Source organism: Saccostrea echinata, unplaced genomic scaffold (assembly GCF_033153115.1).
Source record: "Saccostrea echinata isolate AGI-Se365-2 ecotype Australia unplaced genomic scaffold, CSIRO_AGI_Sech_v1 ptg000001l, whole genome shotgun sequence".
Lineage (NCBI taxonomy): Eukaryota > Metazoa > Mollusca > Bivalvia > Ostreida > Ostreidae > Saccostrea > Saccostrea echinata.
The window spans coordinates 41,623,778-41,643,199 of record NW_026889750.1 but is presented as its reverse complement, the minus strand read 5'-3'; the positions used below and the strand labels follow the sequence as shown (position 1 = coordinate 41,643,199).

Here is a 19,422-nt window from a genome sequence, read left to right as displayed (position 1 = left end):
AGACGACACGCGATTGGCTAGACTGTTCTTGTACGGAGGCGCATTATTGGGTATACATAAAATTAGTCATCTTGATTTCAATTGAAATTCCTTCTTCAAATCCCTCAGTGGGTGAAAACAAACAGTAAGCCATAGCTCAAAAAATATAGATTAAATAAAAAAAAATGTTCACCTATATTCTACTTTTAAAATTTAAAACGTCAAGGATAACGTACGTTAAAATTCTTTTACAATTCAAGATTCTTCAAACCCATTTTGTCCATTTTAGAGAGGGACCCAACAATAAATAGGGGTGAGGGTAAAAGATTTTATATTAATTATTGAGAGAAAAAGTGTAGGAGTTTGGCCAACAATCCGCTTTCAAACACTTTTTTTTCAAATAATGTTTATTAAACTGATTTTTACCACAGTTGTATTATTAAATCAAAGAAGAGGAACACGTGAATCTTAAATATGCCCTATAGGTCGCTTAAGACAGAATCCCCCTCCCCCGATGTAGAGGTGGGGTCTTCACCCCCCCCCCATTTAATTAATTATCTCAATACATGACGCATCTGTTCCATCAATTCGAAAAAAGTAACTATAACAAACATGTCATAACAAATTTTATCCATTAACCGGGGGTCTACATGGGGGGGGGGGGTTACCTCAGGTACCTAACGTTCTGACCCGATGGCAAAGCATTTGGCGAAAAATTAAAATAAGCTACATGTATAAGATTTGAAGAGGAAAGTGCTATAGACTGATACTATAGCTTACATCATTTTATTTAAATCATTCAAAAAGGCTGTAAACCCCTCTAAAAGGTGAACCCTTATATGCCCGGGGGGGGGGGGTCTTTATTGACGGATTGCCTGTCTCAAAACGCCAGACTTTCCTATGCAAACCAAGGAATTTGAGCAACTCCTACACATATTTATTGTCGTGATATTACGCTATACATAATGAAGTTTACCTGATTTGAACATTGTAAAAATTTACATGCATTTTGATCTAGTCAACCAAAAGTATAATTTTAAAAAATGTATTAAAAAAATAAGTAAAATAGTAGAACTATTTATCGCGGTCATAGAGAATATACTAGTAAATGAAATCTTAGATAATAAGTCAGTGTCTGCATCGAACGCCGTTTTTAAAAGTGCAACGTTTTTTTGTTTGTTTGTTTGGTTTTTTTTTTTGTAATAGAAAACAAATCCTACTGTTCACACATAACTTTTTGTTTTAGAAATATACTTAGATTCGAGCACATCAATAAATTACTTTTGTTGAGCTACACTTTGTGTAAAGTAAAGAAAGATAACTCTTAGATCTCGTAATTCTTGAATAAAGTGTTGCTTCCATTTCGTCATTTTCAAATGACTAGGAAAATTAAATAATTTTCTTCTCTTTGACGTTTTCCATCCTAAAAACTGCAATCTCTCTCTCTCTCTCTCTCTCTCTCTCTCTCTCTCTCTCTCCTTTGAATTCATGGGCGGATTTACAAATGGGAGGGGATTTAAAAAATTAATTGGTAATCAGAAATGAATAAAAATATCAAATACTTATTGTGGTGGTAGATGATAATTCTGATGGGCTACACTTGGTTCAAAATGTAAATTTATACTCTTAATTATACCCCCATTAAATTTTATATTTCCATTTTTTTTTACCCATAATTCACTTACAATCAAAAATGATAGTAAAATTAGGGTGCGAATGGTTCACCCCATTTAATTTAATCCATCTCTTTTCAGGTACATATATCCATTCAATGTTACAACGAAAAGGCAACGGAGAGATAAAAAAAAAATCCCGATCGTGTTGGGCAGAGAGTGAAATCGCATTGTCTGATTCAAATAGCTACAAAAGACTAATGGACCATGTACATGTATGAGTGTCGAGCATGCACTGACTGCATGATCAGCAGTTTTAATACTTTAAGTGAAATGACTTGACTTGCTACTGTTCTTGAATTTAAAAATAATCCAAAACAGACTCGTAGGGAGCCCTTTTTCCCAAACATAACCTTTTGCTGTTGAAAATGTTTATTAAAAGGTCGGTTGCCACCTCCCTTTTGCAGTATAATCAAATTGTCCCATGATAATGCATAACTAAATTTGTTTGTGGGAAAAGTTGGAATCGATCCCAGCCCCTCCTCCCTTACAAAATAGGATTTTCGAGTTTGGAGAATTTTCTTCTTTTTTGTGTCTCTTTTTTCTTCAGTTTTTCTTTATTTTAAGCTTGACAAAGATTTTTCAGGTAAGTTGCATTATATTTTTTCTGCCCCCCCCCCCCCATTTTTTTTTTTCAAAAACGATACTACAAGCCTGCAAAACGTTTGCTAATCAGAAGCCATGCAAAGCAACCATGAAAATCCGGACCGGTCCGAATATTTCGGACTACTTAGAGGACCATCAGTGTATGAATCTTCAACTTTGATTAATTTGTGATCCAAGAGTAACGATGGGACAATAAACCAATGCATTTCTAAACATGAGGATGTGAAAATGTCAAATCTACGCCTATACTGAGAAGTCGATTAACTCCAATCCACAGTAGACAATACTTGACAAGGTGCTTTTTTTAAGGTTCATCGCCCCTCTGCTTTGTATCAACGGTAATTATTATTTAAAAGAAATTTAATTTATGATTAAATGCACATAATTTCAGCATCCCTGGATTGGAAAATAAACATGAATTGTCTTTTAACTTGACAACAGCATAAAGGAATGATGGTCACTTATCCCAGTGAGAGTTAACTCCCTTACCTGAAGATTCAGTGAACCTTAAACCCATTAAGATGTTGCATTTGAATAGTGATAATACCCCCCCCCCCTTTACGTCGTCAGTGATTATTTTCTGTAGTTGTTAAATCTGACCAGCAGAACTGAACATCCTTAAGCTATTCTATCTGACATTTTCGTCAGCTACCTTCTGTGTCAGACAAACTTTTTTGTCGAAGAGTAAGCATCATCAATATATTCATCATAAACTGTTCTTGATTTTTTATGACAACGATCGACTGTATGATTCTGTGCCAGAGACAATATAAAAATATTGTTATATATAAAAAATATTGTTATATTTCATTTTTAACAATTCACATGTTACCCGAAAAAAAAACTGTAATATTTTTATACAGTTAACCATGAATGTATTGACGTCGGCGATAATATACATGTAAATACCGTATGTTTGTCATCATATACATGCACTCCTGCGAAAAAAGAGAGAAAAAAAATCATCGGCTGAGTAAAATGTAGGTATGCTGCCTCCATGTAACACAAAAATCAATTTTGGTTTCAACACCACAGACAATACTTATACAAGATGGTTTTTAAAGAAATTGTAACTCTCTCTCTCACACATACACATTTAAAAACGTAGGCGACAACAAATATCGAAGTAGAACATATTGTCTCCGTATTCAATATAAAGGAACAAAGAAGTATGTTCAGAGGGGCGACATGTATCAGGACAGTCGGCATATATTATCGCTGGCGACAATATAAGCAGGATTTGTTAGTTTGTTTCCGAATCTTTATTTCCCTCTACTGTACCTTTGTACTTCTAAATAAGATCAGGGGCCCGTATTATAAAACAACTTAATTACGACTAAGACCAAATACTTTACTTGTTTGTAAAATTTGGCAGAATTGATGATTTTGGTCAAAATTTCTAGCATAAGAATATCTTTCTGCATTCCTTTTAAAAAGAATAAAACTATTTTCAATTTAATTTAAATAGAAAGTTATACGCAGAATAAAATTTTGGTCTTAGTCGTAAGTTCTTTTGGAAAACGGGCCACAGGTACTTGTGGACAGGACTCCCCCCCCCAATATACCCCACGGGTAAAATATTTTTATGTATTTTTTTCATAAATTACTCTTCTAGTACACATTTACTCTTCTAGTACACATTTACAATGTATTCCATAAGAAAAATAAAAAAAAAAAAAAAATAGCGCAGAATTAACGTTTTTCTAAAAAAAAAAAATCATACCCGCGGTATTATAGAATACCGCGGGTAGGATTTTTTAGTAAAACGTTAATTCTGCGCTATTTTTTGGATTTTTCTTGCGGGGGGGGGGTCCTGTCCACAAGTACCTATGAAACGGGCCCCTGGATTTTGAAGCTAATGTATAAGTAGGGCGACAATATATATGCATGTGCTATTTTATACAGAGCATTCACTGAAACAAATGTGCAATAAGATCATCCTAAAATCACACTATATCTTGGAATAAAACGTGTAGTTTACTCCAATTAGAGTTATCTCTCTTGTCCTCAAACCTTTCTAACTACCGTCATGATATTAAATGTATAAAAGATTGCATCTTTGTTATTTCTGTTTGATTGAACATTTCATTTATCATCGTAAGATTCTACATACGTAATATTCTTTTTCGAAATAACCATGGTATATGTTGAAGATGAGTATCATTTTATTTTAATCTGTCCTGCTTATGAAATCCATCGCAAAAAATATATTGAATCTTATTACTGAAAAAAAAACCTTCAATGTTTCATTGGTTGCAACTTTTTAATACTGAAATGTGAAAGAATTGTGCAATTAAGGTAAATTTATCTACTTTGGCAAAAAAAGGTAAAAATAAATTATTAGAAAGAAAATAAAGAAAGAAAAAGAAGAAAATAAATTGTTAAATAATTATTCGTTGCATATATCATATATACACTGTTACATGTACATGAATTACATTCTCCTATAAACCTGTTTTTGCATGTTTAAGTGTATATTTACTTCCACTGATGAGCTATAAAGCTGAAAGTTATAAAGAACTGAACTGATATAATTTTAAACATTTCAGTTTATGTGGTTACAGTCATTAATACATTTGAAAGAATATGTAAATAGGTTTTAAACATGTTTATAAATGTTAGTTAAAAAAGTCGTACTTCTCAAAATTCATATTATAAGACATAACAACGGTTCAGAGTATTCTTGAAAATAGGCCAAAGGTCAAGGTCAGGTGACTCTACATCTGCCAAATGGCACAAACTTACCTCTAAAAAGTCAAACAATATGTGTATATCGGCACTGTGGTGTATTTTAAAAAGTAGGTCAAAGTACGCGAGGTCGGTAATCCTTGAATTTTACAAAAGCCATTCTGCCAACCAGAACATGAGCAAACTATCTTGAATCCCTATCTTAAACAGTTCTCAAGATATAAGATGTGACAGACGGACAGACAGACAGACGCCTGGTAAGGTAATCCCTAAGTGTCGATCTGCTCTGCAGGCGACACAAAAATAGGTCAATTCAGATTTATTTATAAAATAATGAGTCCTGTTTCAGCATTGACTTCCGGTAACACTGCTTTTTGACCCTATGGGTATATCGAAATTGTTGTTAAAAGTTAACGATACCAGCAGATTGGGTTATCTTTAAAAAAGTTGTTTGGTTGCCCTCTCCCGACCGATTGGCTACAAATGGCCCGACTAGAAACTTTTTTTAACCCTCCGAAAACATTTTTTATGCATTACGGAATATATATATATATATATATATATATATATATATATATATATATATATATATATATATATATATATATATATATATATATATATATATATATATATATATATATATATATATATATATATATATATAAAATTCAGCAATGATGTTAAAATTTCTCCGGGGGGGGGGGGCACCTACCAACCGACCCAATTTTTCATCTTGAGTCGGGAGAGGACAAACAAACTATTTTAAAATTGGCTCTGGTGGATTTTTTTTTTAATGCACTAATATGTCTTTTAGGGAATTATGTTACTGATTCAGTTTGCTATTTGAAGCAATTATTTTTTTCATTATATATATCCTGAACACGTCCTTTTATTGTAGAATGATTGAATTTTATGTTTATTGAATGTTTATGTTTAAATGTTTATTTTGTGATATAATATCGGCCCAACCTTATATATTTTTATCATGTAGGAATGGCATGTCAAAGGCTGCAATATTCGATTTTTTTTCATTTGTATTTAATAATTTTCTATTTGTATTGTATATTTCTCAATTTGTATTGTATAATTTCCATTGTATTGTAAGAAAATGTTCATTTGTATTGTATAATCTTTTATTTGTATTCTTAATTTTCCATTTGTATTGGGGTTTTTTCATTTGTTTTGAATAATTTCCATTTATAGTGTAAAAAAGATATTTGTATTGTGCAATCTTTCATTTGTATTGTATATTTCTTTTTATATTGTAAAAAAAAAAAAATCATCTATGGCATGTTTACAAAAGGAGTTCTATACCAAGTGTATGAACTTAATTTATTGAGGTTTCAATAAAACTATTTTAGTTGCCTTGGCCTTTTCATGAATGAAAACACAAGTGTGTTTTGATTGGACACACGTGTAAAGAAATAAACCAATCAAAAATTATCTTACATCTGTTGTGAAATTGTCTTAAACTCCCTCGCGGTAAACAGCACTAACCTTTTATGAATATTTCGTTGATGATATAGCTTAAAATTCATAAAATCAGATGTTACGTCATTAGATGTAGAATTTTAAAGATCGAACTGAGCAATATTTTATTCTTTCAACAGATAAATGCGAAATTCAGAAATCCGAAACTAAGCTTGGCTGTTCTTATTTCCTCCTGCGCCATAGTGAGTGTAAACACACACATGCCGAAAGGTTGATAGACGGATGGAGTGAAATACCTTTCTTTTTCGTTGAGGATTTATTCTTTGGAATATGTAAAGGATATTATGGACAATGTTTCGGAGAGTAAATTTTGGATTTTTTGTTTATAGTTAATAATCCCAGACTCGATCTATAGTTTCAATCAGCGAAATTCCAACAAGCAGTGGATAGTGATTCCAACTTCACAGAAAATGGCCGACATTCGAAGACAAGGGGTCGTTCAGTTTTGGTTAACATTATGTGTTTTTCTTATTTTGTTTGTTCTTGGGCATTGTACTCTTGATTTAGCTTGTATAGAAGTTAAAAAAGCATACACGGAAAAGGGTTTAAATGAAAATGAAGTTCCTATCCAAGCTATTTCGGGTAAGTCGGCTGATTCATCTGTTTGATAATTGAAATTTTCAAAAGTGTATTCACAAATAAAATATATATATATACATATATATATATATATCTATTTTAAAGCGTTACGGAAAATTTTTGATAAAAAATATATTAAGTGTTTCACATACAGTATTCAATTCATTATTGAAATTTTTAGAATGAGAGAAACAGAGAAAGGTTTTAAAGATATTTGTCTATCAGCTGATACTGTACTAATTTTCATATGTCATGACTTGTAATTTCCATGACTTTAAACATAATCAGATTATTAAGTTATTAGAGGTAATGTCTTGGTGCCATTTAGGCCACCTTTTAAAGTTTGAGTTAATGTGATTAACAAATGCCGAATATACACTAAGTAAATTGCAAAAAAGATTTATTACATAACTCATGTAATTTTGAAAAGATTCAATTAGTTGAGGTGTTTCTGTCCAATTTAATTTAATTCTTTGAAGTAAAGCTTAATTTCTATTGAAGTATGAATTCACGCTATAAAAATTCATAAATAAAAGGATAACCTACTGTTTAAGAAAATGTTCGTCATGCAAATTTTATGATCTGAGTGATATGCAAATTAAATTCCTTCTTAATTGATATGACATATAAAATATTTATGGAGAAAACTGGAATGAAGTTTTACAGTAATATTCTAGATATAAGATCATTCCCAGAACACAGATTAATACATGAAGTAAAGATGTTGAAATGGAGAGGGGGAAAAAGGATTCATTTGAAGTTTGGGTTGTTTTAGCAATATTAGAATGCTATCATATTTTGTATAAACATTTTTTTTCACACTATCATTATCAGATAACTTGTAATCCCAGGCATGAGCAAAGTTAATGGCTAAGGAATTATCTTTTTATTCCAACACTCTGTGGATGAATTTTTAAACCTATACTGGGCTACTTAGAGGTCAGCTGACCTACACTTTGTTGATTGCTGGTTAAACACTTGATAGCTGAAATACCAGACCAGACCCTGTAAATTAAACCCACTCCTTGTTCATAGAACATACTGGGGAAAAGATTAACTTGAAAATAAATGGAACAAATATTTATGTGCACGATACATATTAATCGGAGTGATTGGAAAAATGTCTAAGAATGTGATAAAGAGGAAATTGATTAGTTAAGGTTATTAGGGGTAAAGGTTACTCTGACTTGGGTAGAATACTGGGAATTTGACATATATAAGATTTTTTTTTGTTTTTTAAATAGAAATACAATGATATCAGTATGAAGAAATATTAATAAAGAACCGACAGAATGTCTACATGTACCCACTTAATTTTAAGTAATTTGGCAGGTATTATAAAGACATTTTTAATTGAAAATTTGTTTGTTGAAAGCAGGTTTTTATGACAGCTTAAGCCTAGTTGTGTTGATTGTATTACTGACAGGGGATTTGTCACATTGCCACCCCACAAGGAAGACATTAAAGAGAATTAACATACAAATTAGGACTACCAACAAACACCCCAGGACCCTTTGTCCCAGGGCAGCGGGTGGCCATATCACCTTGTAAACTTACATCATCAAGATTTAATTGTTGACTCTTTCTGGGGAGATTTGATAGTGTTTAGAACCTTCCACACATTATTAGGTGGGGTTAGGTTGTGCTATTGATACAGTGGTAAGATACTAATTCTATTACTGCCCTCTGGTGTCAAGTAGATAGTGCAGTCATTTGTCAGAGGAGCCAGCCATTAATTACAACACAAAAGGCTACAAAGAAAAATATACTTGTTTTACAAATGCAGTCTTCATTCCTGTGTCAGGGACTTGATTGATTATGACAAGTTAACAAAAATTCCATTGGAAATATGTGGTCAATTGTTTTTTTTTTCCTTTTTTTTTTTTGACTATTCCAGATTTCTTATTCTTAACATATTTGCTGGCAAAGAAAAACTACCTAATATTCACAGATTCCACAGAACAGTTGCACTACATAAAAATAAAAATCTTCAGAAATTGTTCATTTAAAAAATCTTATTGAAGGTGAAAGCGTTGTCAGATTAACCAAGCTAGAACATGCATCTAGTGAAACCATTTTTAAATAAAAAAAATTTCAGAGATTCTCCTTGTGAAATTACATCAGTGTACCTTTTGTTGGTTAAAAGCTAAACAACTGTTCAATATCTTAGTGAATAACATCTTTCATCAGCTGATGATAGATAAAAGCCAAGCTTTGTCCAGAATGTTGATTTTAGCCAGCCTTGTATTGTTTTTAGACCAGGGGGTTATCTTGACTGGTGGAGATAAATAAATTGGATGATGTGCAGGGAGATGAGAAATCAGCTGTGGAGAATATATAATCTACATCAGTGGAAAAATGTGTACATACAAGTTATTTATATCAGGAAACTGAGGGAAGGGTTGTGGGTGTGGAAGGGGGAGGTAACTTGCAGATTTTTACAGTAAAAAAAAGGAGTTATTTTGATGAGCCTTTGATCTACCTTTTGGGTATTTTTCAGTGTGTTTTTTCTCTGACATGCAGTTTTCTGTCAGACTATCCCAGCGCTGTATTCATGTTTGTGGGCACAGTCTGCATCTTGACCTCATCAATCTTCTCTATCGCCATTCTGAGGTTCTCTGTAGATTTTGGTGTTATTGATGGGAATAGGACAGTAAATGTGTTAGTTCTGATGTTTTGCTCAGAAAATCTGGAAAGGACAAAGGAAACATTAAGTTGATATGGATACTAAAAATAGTGGAGAAACTTCAGTATTACATAACAATGTGTTGACTATATGTACTGGTAAATTAACCAGAATAGTACTAGATTAGCAAGACAATAAAATCATGCACTGAACTAATTAGTGTGCATTAGACTATACAGCTTGTCAGGAGATCCATCATTGAAAGACTTTGAAGTAGAATTTTATGGGATTTTTCATACCATTATTTTTATAGATTTGAGCAGTTGTTTTTCACATTCAAATGAAATGAAAAGTGCAGATAAGCTTACTTCAGAGGAACTATCTATACATATTAATGATCCTATTGACTTGATAAAAGTTACTAGTGTTTATTTTTGGACAAAAATTGATTTGAACTTTTTGATTTGATTGATTTTCAATTCCTAGAGATAATGTATGATCTTCAAGTGAATTACGTAACCTGCACTTGCTTATTTGTTCATGTGCAATAAAGTAAATTTTAAATCAATATGGACACAGACAAGAATGCCAGACGCTTTGGAGAAAAATCTGCACAAGTTTAGTCACTCTGATGATAGTAATTAGCCAAATTCCTTGCTAGATCTCCATTCCTATTGGCCATGAAGAAAACTACTGGCAGTGGATGTTCTGTCTTGAACTGTGAAGAGAAAAGCACCTTTGCTTTACAGAAAACCCCCCTCCTCAAGTCCAGCGTAAAATCGATTGCAGGAGATTGCATCTTCTATTCTGCCATTAAGAACAAGAAAATTGTAACAGAGATCAAATCATTTCACTGGTAAATTGAGAAACTGGCGAATTGAAATCAGTTCCAGAAATCACATTTTCTTCAGAGAAAATGTGTTTTGCACAATTGCACACAGATTTAATTCTGAATTGTAAATTAAAGGAGTCTGACTAAATGATGAGAAAATAAGCATTCTGTATACTTATAAGTTTTAGTTTTTCCCTTTGAATCACATAACTGTTTGAACCTGTAATACATTTAAGAGAGTGATCATGCTGGTAAAAGATGAATAATAAAAAGGTACAGTGAAATGTCCTTAAGCGTCCACTGTAAAGTCAGGCACTGTCTGATCTGTTTTGTTTTGTGTTGGCCATGACTGTCATTTCCTCACTAAAGTCATAGTTCATCACAAAAGGCCATAAACTTGCAGTATGAACTAGCCTCCTACATCATGTGGTAGGAGTATGATGGCTAGGTATAATAAAACCCGGTGTCTAGGTCACATAAGGTCACTGGTTACCAAGGGTAACTTAATCACTCATGTGAAACCATCACAATGTATATACTATACTGTCTGAACAACTCTGAAATGTAGAGGTGTGTTTTAAGAGAAAAGTATACAGTTTACAATGGTTTCATTGGGTAAATTCCCAACAACAACAAAAAACCTTACTCAATGATTGTCACTTTATAGCATGTCACTGAATTGAAGTACTTAAGTACTTGAGTATTGCACTTTTGTGGTGTTTCTGGGTTTACAGCAAACTTGAGATGGAAAAAAGATGAATGAGAAAGTGATGAATGGAGGGTCTAGACGATGTACAATTTATATGATGTATATTTGTGTATTTCTAACAGATTGTAAATTTATTAAAGAGTGCTGGATATGAAATATTTTACTGAAGAAACATTGCATTTTATTTACAACATAAATTCATTTATCAACACTTCTTATATCAATAGATCAGCAAATTCTACACACTTCCAGATGTAAACAAATGTTGGTTTGACTAAATAAATATGTTGGAAAATCTTATCAGATACAAAAATTGTAAATAGATGCCTGAAAGAGCTTGAGGAATGTATTATTTGTAGACTGCCTCTATGTTTTACACAGAAAGTAAAATTTGGATTTCACACAATGAGAACTTCCAATAGGAAGTTATGCATATATAAGTATTATGGTAACACAAAATATCCAATGCACTTGGGAGTATGATTTGAAATTCCTTAATTAAAAAGGGAAAGATGCAAATTACATAATGTTTCATAAAAAGGTTTCAGAAAATAGGCTTTGGAAAATGATCATGTGGTATGGATATAGACCTATGATTTATTTTGTCGTTTCTGAATGTACTTGAGCTTTTTTCAGTCCTATATTCATTGTGTACTTTGTTGATCAGATTTGATATTTGGTTCAGACAAGATCTTAAATATGGATTATATGTCTAGTCCTATGACTTAGCAGGTTTTTTATCCATGTATAGTTTAGAGTACATTTAACTTGTGGTCTGGTCATGCTATACCACACATACAAAGAAGATAAAGTGGCACCCCTTCTATCTCCAGCTTTATTGTCTCTCTGAAAAGGTTGCCCACATCTGTTATATCAGTGGAGAAGAATTTTATCATGCTTCTTAACCCTAACCTGCCTTAGGTTATCACTGCAATATTTCTGTTTTTATTATATTTAATATTATCTGTAGCATTTTTCTTAAGCTAAATTCGATGTACAATGGGGGAAATTTTATGATCTGTACACACATAATTTATAGATGAGCAAGGCCTTCTGGTTTGGGAAATCCCTTGTTATTGAACTACTTATCAAATCATGCTAGATAGTGAAATGTGTATTCAGTCCTGTCATATCATCAATGGCCTATAATGAAAACTAATCTATATATTCAGCATATGTACTTGAATTTCCCTAGGGAAGATGGACTGTTGTGGTCAATATAAAGATCTTATTCATGTGTACCTACATTAGTAATAGGACCTACATTGTATGTGGGGGTTTCTGATGACTGTACATGACAGCCATCATGCACAATTTCAACACTCTGACCAGTGTCTTCATTTAATTACCATAATGAACTAACGCCAAGTCCTTTCAAAAATGGCCAATATTTCTGGACCAGTGAAATTGTCTCCCCTTTCAAGTTCATATCTAATAAGGAAAATTTGTATAGTATAGTGCAGAACCTTAGGATGTAGTTTGAAAAGTGTCTCTGGAATTACCTACAAGCACTGGATCAATACGATAAACGATCAAGCATTTTAGTTCAGAAAACTGGGGATAACATATGAAGTATTGGTCTTTGTCTCGGAGAAACAGGCATGAAAACACAGCCTGATAGGTGTTGGGAGTCTTAGACACATGATCTAGCTCTTGTACAATAGAGGGGGTACTTTTTACACCTGGCATGGGTTTTTGAATACTCCAAGGTATAAAGCTCTATCAAGGATTGACAGAGCAAGAAAACAGATCTTCATGTATGGTCTTTTAAAAGGATGTCGCAGAGGGGACTATCTGTTTAGGCTTTGTTGTTATATCTGGTTTTACCATTGCCTGACTCTTGACTGACAAGTTCAGACATTCCATGTGCCCTTGCTTCAGTTTGTTTCATTGTCTTTAAGTTCATTTTAATAAGGTGGTTTTGGTTGCTTACTCATCTTCAGTGTAGTTCAATCTTTGTTGAATAACAAGACACAAAAGTTTAATGGGTGCGCACATAAAGAATGATAAATTTGGGCATATGGTTGAATGGTAATTAGTATACACTGATTTCTATCTTCTGTTTGGTTAGGGTGAATGGACAGGATTGAAATACAGTTATTGTTTAGATAAGTCTTATTACAAGAAAGGTACGTCAATGTGATTGTGCATTGACAGAGCTGGATATCACCTGATTAAAATGCTTTTCAGTTTTTCATGTTGCATGCTTGTAAAATAATTCGAACACCAGAAAACAGCCCTCAATTGGTTGGATTAAGTATGAAAGTCACACATTTAATTTGGAATAGACAGTAAATCCAGTCAACCTTTGTTTGAAAATTGGAAAATAATTGAGTCTCCCTTGAAAGTAAGCGTGTAAAGTATCGTGAGGACCATTATGAGCCATTGTTAGGTAGCCTACCAGAAAAGGGGGTTTTAAGTAGTTGAGATTGAAATCTAAATCAGCATGTCTTGAATTACTGGTTGGCATGACATGATTTTACCACACAGATGTTACGTGAAAGAAAAATATACTAAAGATTTACCATTATATCATAAACAGGCAAATTATCAATAAACTGTGTGACTCAATGTACTTGACTAAAAATGTACATGTATATAATATATATATACATGTATTATATACATGTATAGTTAGATAGATAGATTCTTTATTTCCAAATCAGGGCCCTTTCATGTATATATAATAAAGCTTTTCAGCTGCCAAAAAAATTGAAATAAATGTATTAAAAATTTGCAGAACCTCTTGACTATACAGGGGGGAAAAAAGGGGAGAGAAAAGAATGGAAAATTCAAAATTCTCAGCTTTGTTTGAACCATGATGAAAACTAATGGGTTAAGTATAAACCTGTATTTGAACTATGGAGCCATCCAATTTCTGCAATATAGTAGCAGTAAATGAAAATATATCTGGTATTTTCTCATGGTCACATAGATTCAATAAGTAAAAAATCGCAGGATGTTGAGATTTACAATGAAGTAAAACAAAATCAAGTTATATTTATGATAAATCTTCAAAATATTACCAATTTACACTAAATCAGATTCTATTAATGCTATTACCGGTAATATGCAGCTGATTGGAATACTGTTGAAATAAGAAATTCTGTCTCCATTGAAGTTAGGCTGATCTGGTGAGGAATTTCTGGCATTTTGATGATGCTTGTAGGGCAGTCCCTGTTTGAATGATTACTAATCTGTTCCTTTGTATTTTGTCCAGGTATTTTCTATTGACAACCTTGTTGTAAGTGGGCACCCTGTCTAAGCCTTCTCCATTTTCAAATTCATGCAAGCTGCAAAACCGCATGACCTCATGTCTAACTTATTAATATTTGCTGGAGAGATAAGGTTAATTAATCACTTCCTCTTGATGAAAGAAGCCTGAAATAATTTAAAATCTAAATTTAAGATTTGTGGTTTACTGAATGTTTGTCAGCAGAAAGTTGCATTCTTCAGGAGTTCATAAAGAAATAGTTCTGTCAGCGACTAAAATACTAACTTTAACATAATGATGTATTATTTACTCAGAAGTGTTTTATATTGTGAAATTATGATAGATCCTGAGTTAAAAAGGTTGACAAAAAGTACCAGACACAGAAAGGTTGGTCCATTAATCCGTGTCTAAGGCTATTCAGATTTTATATTGCAGTGTCATAAAGACACTAATACAACTGATGACTTCCTTTGAAATTCAGCCCATTTGAGGGATACCATAGACCTAGAATGTAAAATGTATGTAAATATAGAGTTCAGATTTACCACACATACAAAAGAGGTTTTCATTCATTGACAATTTGAATTCATATCTTTTAAAAAAAACAAATTCCAATATCCCGAACGCTTTGAATGTATGGTTAAACCTGTGTGCAATTTTTTTTTCATCTTTGTATACCTGTATACAATATACACACCAGATTTCATGAATTATGTATTAGATTTGAAGCCAATGGGTAACAAATTGTAAAGTTGGCCTGTACATAATATGTGTTCAGTAACAATCCGTCAGATTAAATTTTCACCTGATTTACATAATCCAGTTAGTTCCGGAGAGGAACTTTAATGAATATTCGGGATTTTCTTCAAACATTTTAAATGAATATTTGTATGTTATACCAGTCAGAATTAATGTTGGCTCAAAATTGTTCAAATGTGTTAGATCTGAAGCTTGAACTTGAGAAGATTGTCTTTTGCAGCAAATGTGTTTACATTTTTATAGACCCATCCAGGAAAATGGTCCCTAACATTCTCTATCAACTAAGAAAATAATAGATTTAGATCTATAGTAAGCAACAACTCTTTATTCTAAGGTTTAAGTTTGGAAAACTTAAAACCTGTAAATACCTTAATTTCACAAACAGAGTAGTAACTACATCATATATTTTAAGTTTGTAAATTGCTCAGAATTATAGTTGTTCTGTTCAGACAGTGGTTAACATTCCATACTTTTTGAAATGGAAAAAATATGTTAATGAAATGGAAGAGAAAATGAGCTGTTACATAAAATGTGGATATTTTTAAACAAAATATTTTAATGGCATTTGCCCCCCCTCTTTTTGGCATGCTATGCAGGTTTGTAGATTACTAGACTGAGGCCTCCACTGTGTGTTTGGAGAATCTTGTTTCTGAAGAGTAATGCTTCTGGAAAATGTCTGCTTTCCATGTAATGAGAGGCAAGATAAACCAAGCATGGTACCTCTCTTTAATTAGAGAGCTGTGAAAGATATATTGTTAGTGCAAGGAATTTCTGTGCTTGAGTTCAGTAAAGACTGCACATTTAAAGTAATTTGCCTGCAGATGGTGCACAGATAGGTGACTTAGGTGTGCACCTGATTCAAAAAACATTGACCTCGACGTAAATTGACTGGGTCAACCAGGGTAGCTGAAAATGACGCTTTAATGTGTAACAATCTGTCGCTGAACCAAAATAACCTAATCCAAAACAAGATTATGCTGTTGGTAGTTTAGGGTTTTAGTGAAAATGAGTCATTTATCTTTCATTTGGCAGATTCTTTCCTTTAATATGTAGTGAATTTAAGAAAGAGTTTTATAGCAACACTTCCTTCATTCATTGATTAACCACTTTTAATAAATATATGAATAGTTCCAAGTGTTTTGAAGAGCTGTTTTATTTGTCAGTTCACAGGGGATGCTTACTCATTATAGGTACCTGATCCCACCTCTGGTGTTTCTAGGGGTCTTTTGTTTGTTTGTTTGTTTTTTTTTGCCTGTTCATTTTCATTTTGTTACTATAGTTTATGAGATTTGTCACTGTTTGTTATATTTAGCTTTTTCATTTTATTGGATTATATATGATATAACCAATATTTTCTTGCTTTTTTTCAGGGAATCATTTAGAAGTGTGTCCTCAGGCTTCTACTTGTTGTACGAGAGACATGGAGTCCAAGCTTAAAGCTCTTAGTGCCAGGGAATATTCTAAATATATAGGAGATGCATTCAGATATGCCAAAAATACATTTGTTACAAGAACTAGAAAATTTGATGGTAAGTTAAAGAATAAAACACAAACGCATACAATATACATCATTTACATAGGGAGTTGCTCTAATTTAAAATTGGTTTATTAATTTTTTAAGGAAAAAAATAAATAGAATGTTTGTAGCGGCAGACAAAAACACTTGATGATAATGTTTCTGTGGCTTTGTTAATCATGTAAAAGCAAGGCTTGGTAATGGATCTGGTGAAAGCTGGGGATTGAATCCCACATACACGTGTCTAGCTCTGATTTATCCCCTCCTTACGTTTCACCAGTGCTTCTTGTGTACTAACATTAGGTAGTTACACTCCAAATGTGCTCCTGGTCGGCAAAAAAACTGAATTACTGCCAGGGTTTGGCAATTCAAATTCAATTGCACCATCTGTACAGACTGCTGAAAGTCATTCCATATGTGTAGAGGTTTCTTTTTGTCTATAGGTTAAAAATAAAGTTTATCATGATTCAAAGATTAAAGAAATCAGAATTTTTGTTAAAAAGTAAAGGAATTTGAAGCAAAGTATGCAAATTTTTTCCTTGAATAAGATAACAAATTGCATGATATGCAAAAAATATTGTATACTTACGAATTTTCTTTCCTTTTTAATAAATAGTTTTTGTACAGTTTGTGAGAAAAATTTAGAGATTTATTTCAAGAAATTTCAGAATTGAATTATCAAAACATGTATTTTTCTGTCATAAATTTGGAAATACACAGTTTGCGAGACAAATAAAGAGATGTATTTCAAGAAATTTCAAAGTCAAATTATTGAAACATATATTTTCTGTTGCAATTTCGGAAAAAAATTTCAACAGTTACTTGTTTAAAATACCCGTTACCCATAATTAATTATCTTAAAAGGAGAAAATTAAGCTGATCATAAATATCACAATGAGTCCTACGGTAAGTGATGTGTACTACGAGATTGACATGTCTGTGGAAAAACGCAGCTGTATATTTTAATTTAGACGTACACTGTAGATGTTCAGAGAGGAAAAGAAGTGTCAGATACAGGCCATAAATTGATGATAAACTTTTCATGGTTTGCCCTTAGCACCCAGTGTATTAATAGTATCCATGTGACAGATGGTCATTTTATGGCAACAACCATTTGCCCTCTCTATGGCATAGGAAGAAATTCATTACCTCCCTATTTCATATGTTTGTAAATTGATTAAGATAACTACAATACAATTATATTAATGTATCGCTCAGCTGATATGGTACATTGCACAAAGTAAAATCTTGAAAGAGTAGCTGAAGCATAGTACATAAAAATTATCCACCATCTGATAATAAAATGAAATAAATATTAAATATTTTCACTGTTCACTTCAATTTATTGATTAACTGAGATAAATTTCTTCCTACATTTGTGTAATGTGTTATGTTTTTCCTGTATCAAGTTGTGGGAAGGGTGTTGCCACTTTTTGTCCATAAAAGGTGTCATTTAATAAGAGAAAACATGCTGTAACTCCCATCTACAAAGACAGATACATTGTATAATCCCGCAGGTGAGGTGTAACAACTTTATACTCGTAATGTGCAGAAAAGTGCTCTTTAATGGAGCCGCTTGTAACAGGTTAATTAAATATGATTCAATCATTTGTCACAAATAGTTTTTCATTCCAAAACATTTCTGATAAGCTTGTGACATTTAGAGGATAAATTGGGCAATTTTGAACACTGCTTCCTTCCAAAAACAAAATGTTTTCATGAATTAGGTGGTACAAAATGACTTTGCCTATGACCCCCTGTGACACATTTACCCTTTAGCTTGATAGAGTACCAAACCATGTATATACAATGAAATAATAACCCTATTATGTATTTGTGATAAAGATCAGCTTGAATTTCCAGTCATTAAATGCAAAGTCAGGACTAATATTCAATTGAAACTATATAATTGGGTAGATTGAACATGGTTACTTGATCCAAGAGAAATCATGTTTTCGTAAAATTTCAGAGTTAGGCTAATACCCTTTGTTGTCACCTTTTACATATAAGTGAGGAAACTTAGGCTTTGAACTGTTTGACATTGTATTATAACAAAGGTCTCCACACTGTCAAAAAGTCCCTACAACCCCCAGGCATTCTAGCACTTGATCTTAATCAGGGACGTCCTAACTGGTCTGTAATGAATTTGATCTAATTATGCCAGGAAGATGTGAAGAAAAGTCAGATATTGGGAATATTAAATCTTTTATCCCTAGGCCTAAATTGTGAAAGTTATTTCCAGCAATATTTTGGCAGGTCACTTGTGGCCTTGGTCCTTGGCTTTTGTAATCGGATGAAATTCATTTAAAGCCTCCTATTAAATGTAAATCAGCTATTGATAATTCTTCATGTGGTGTGAATAGTGAAACTATTTGCCCTGTTTGCTTTACATACAAGAGTTAACAAAAATCATGAGTAGCATATTTTTTTATTCATTTTCTTTTTGTAAAGGCCAGACTTGTCAGTTTTAAGTTCAGCATAGTTGATCAATTAACATACCACATCCAAAAACCAGCAATGAGAGCTAGGGCTTAGCAAGAAGAGAAAGAATTCCTGAAAAATGATTAGCCAGATCAGGCCAGATCTTTCTTGAAACTGACAAAATTCCCATTTAATGGACCTCTCCCTAATTATAGTTTTGTATCCAGGAGCACTTCACAGAGAAAACATAATGATAGGGCTACTGTTAGGTCTTTTAGTATCCATCATGATCCACGCTCGCCAAATCACCAGTGGCTCAGATAGAA

At 32.7% G+C, this 19,422-nt stretch overlaps 1 protein-coding gene across 1 annotated transcript in view; it reads left to right on the top strand.

Moving 5' to 3' along the window:
* The first annotated feature begins 6,604 nt into the window (after positions 1-6,604).
* Positions 6,605-19,422, top strand: part of LOC133191865 (glypican-6-like) — a 33,591-nt gene continuing 20,773 nt past the window's right edge. The window contains exons 1-2 of the mRNA XM_061327604.1: positions 6,605-7,022; positions 16,530-16,688. Coding sequence (XP_061183588.1) covers positions 6,851-7,022; positions 16,530-16,688 — 331 coding nt within the window. The 5' untranslated portion in view covers positions 6,605-6,850. The remainder of the gene's footprint in view (positions 7,023-16,529; positions 16,689-19,422) is intronic.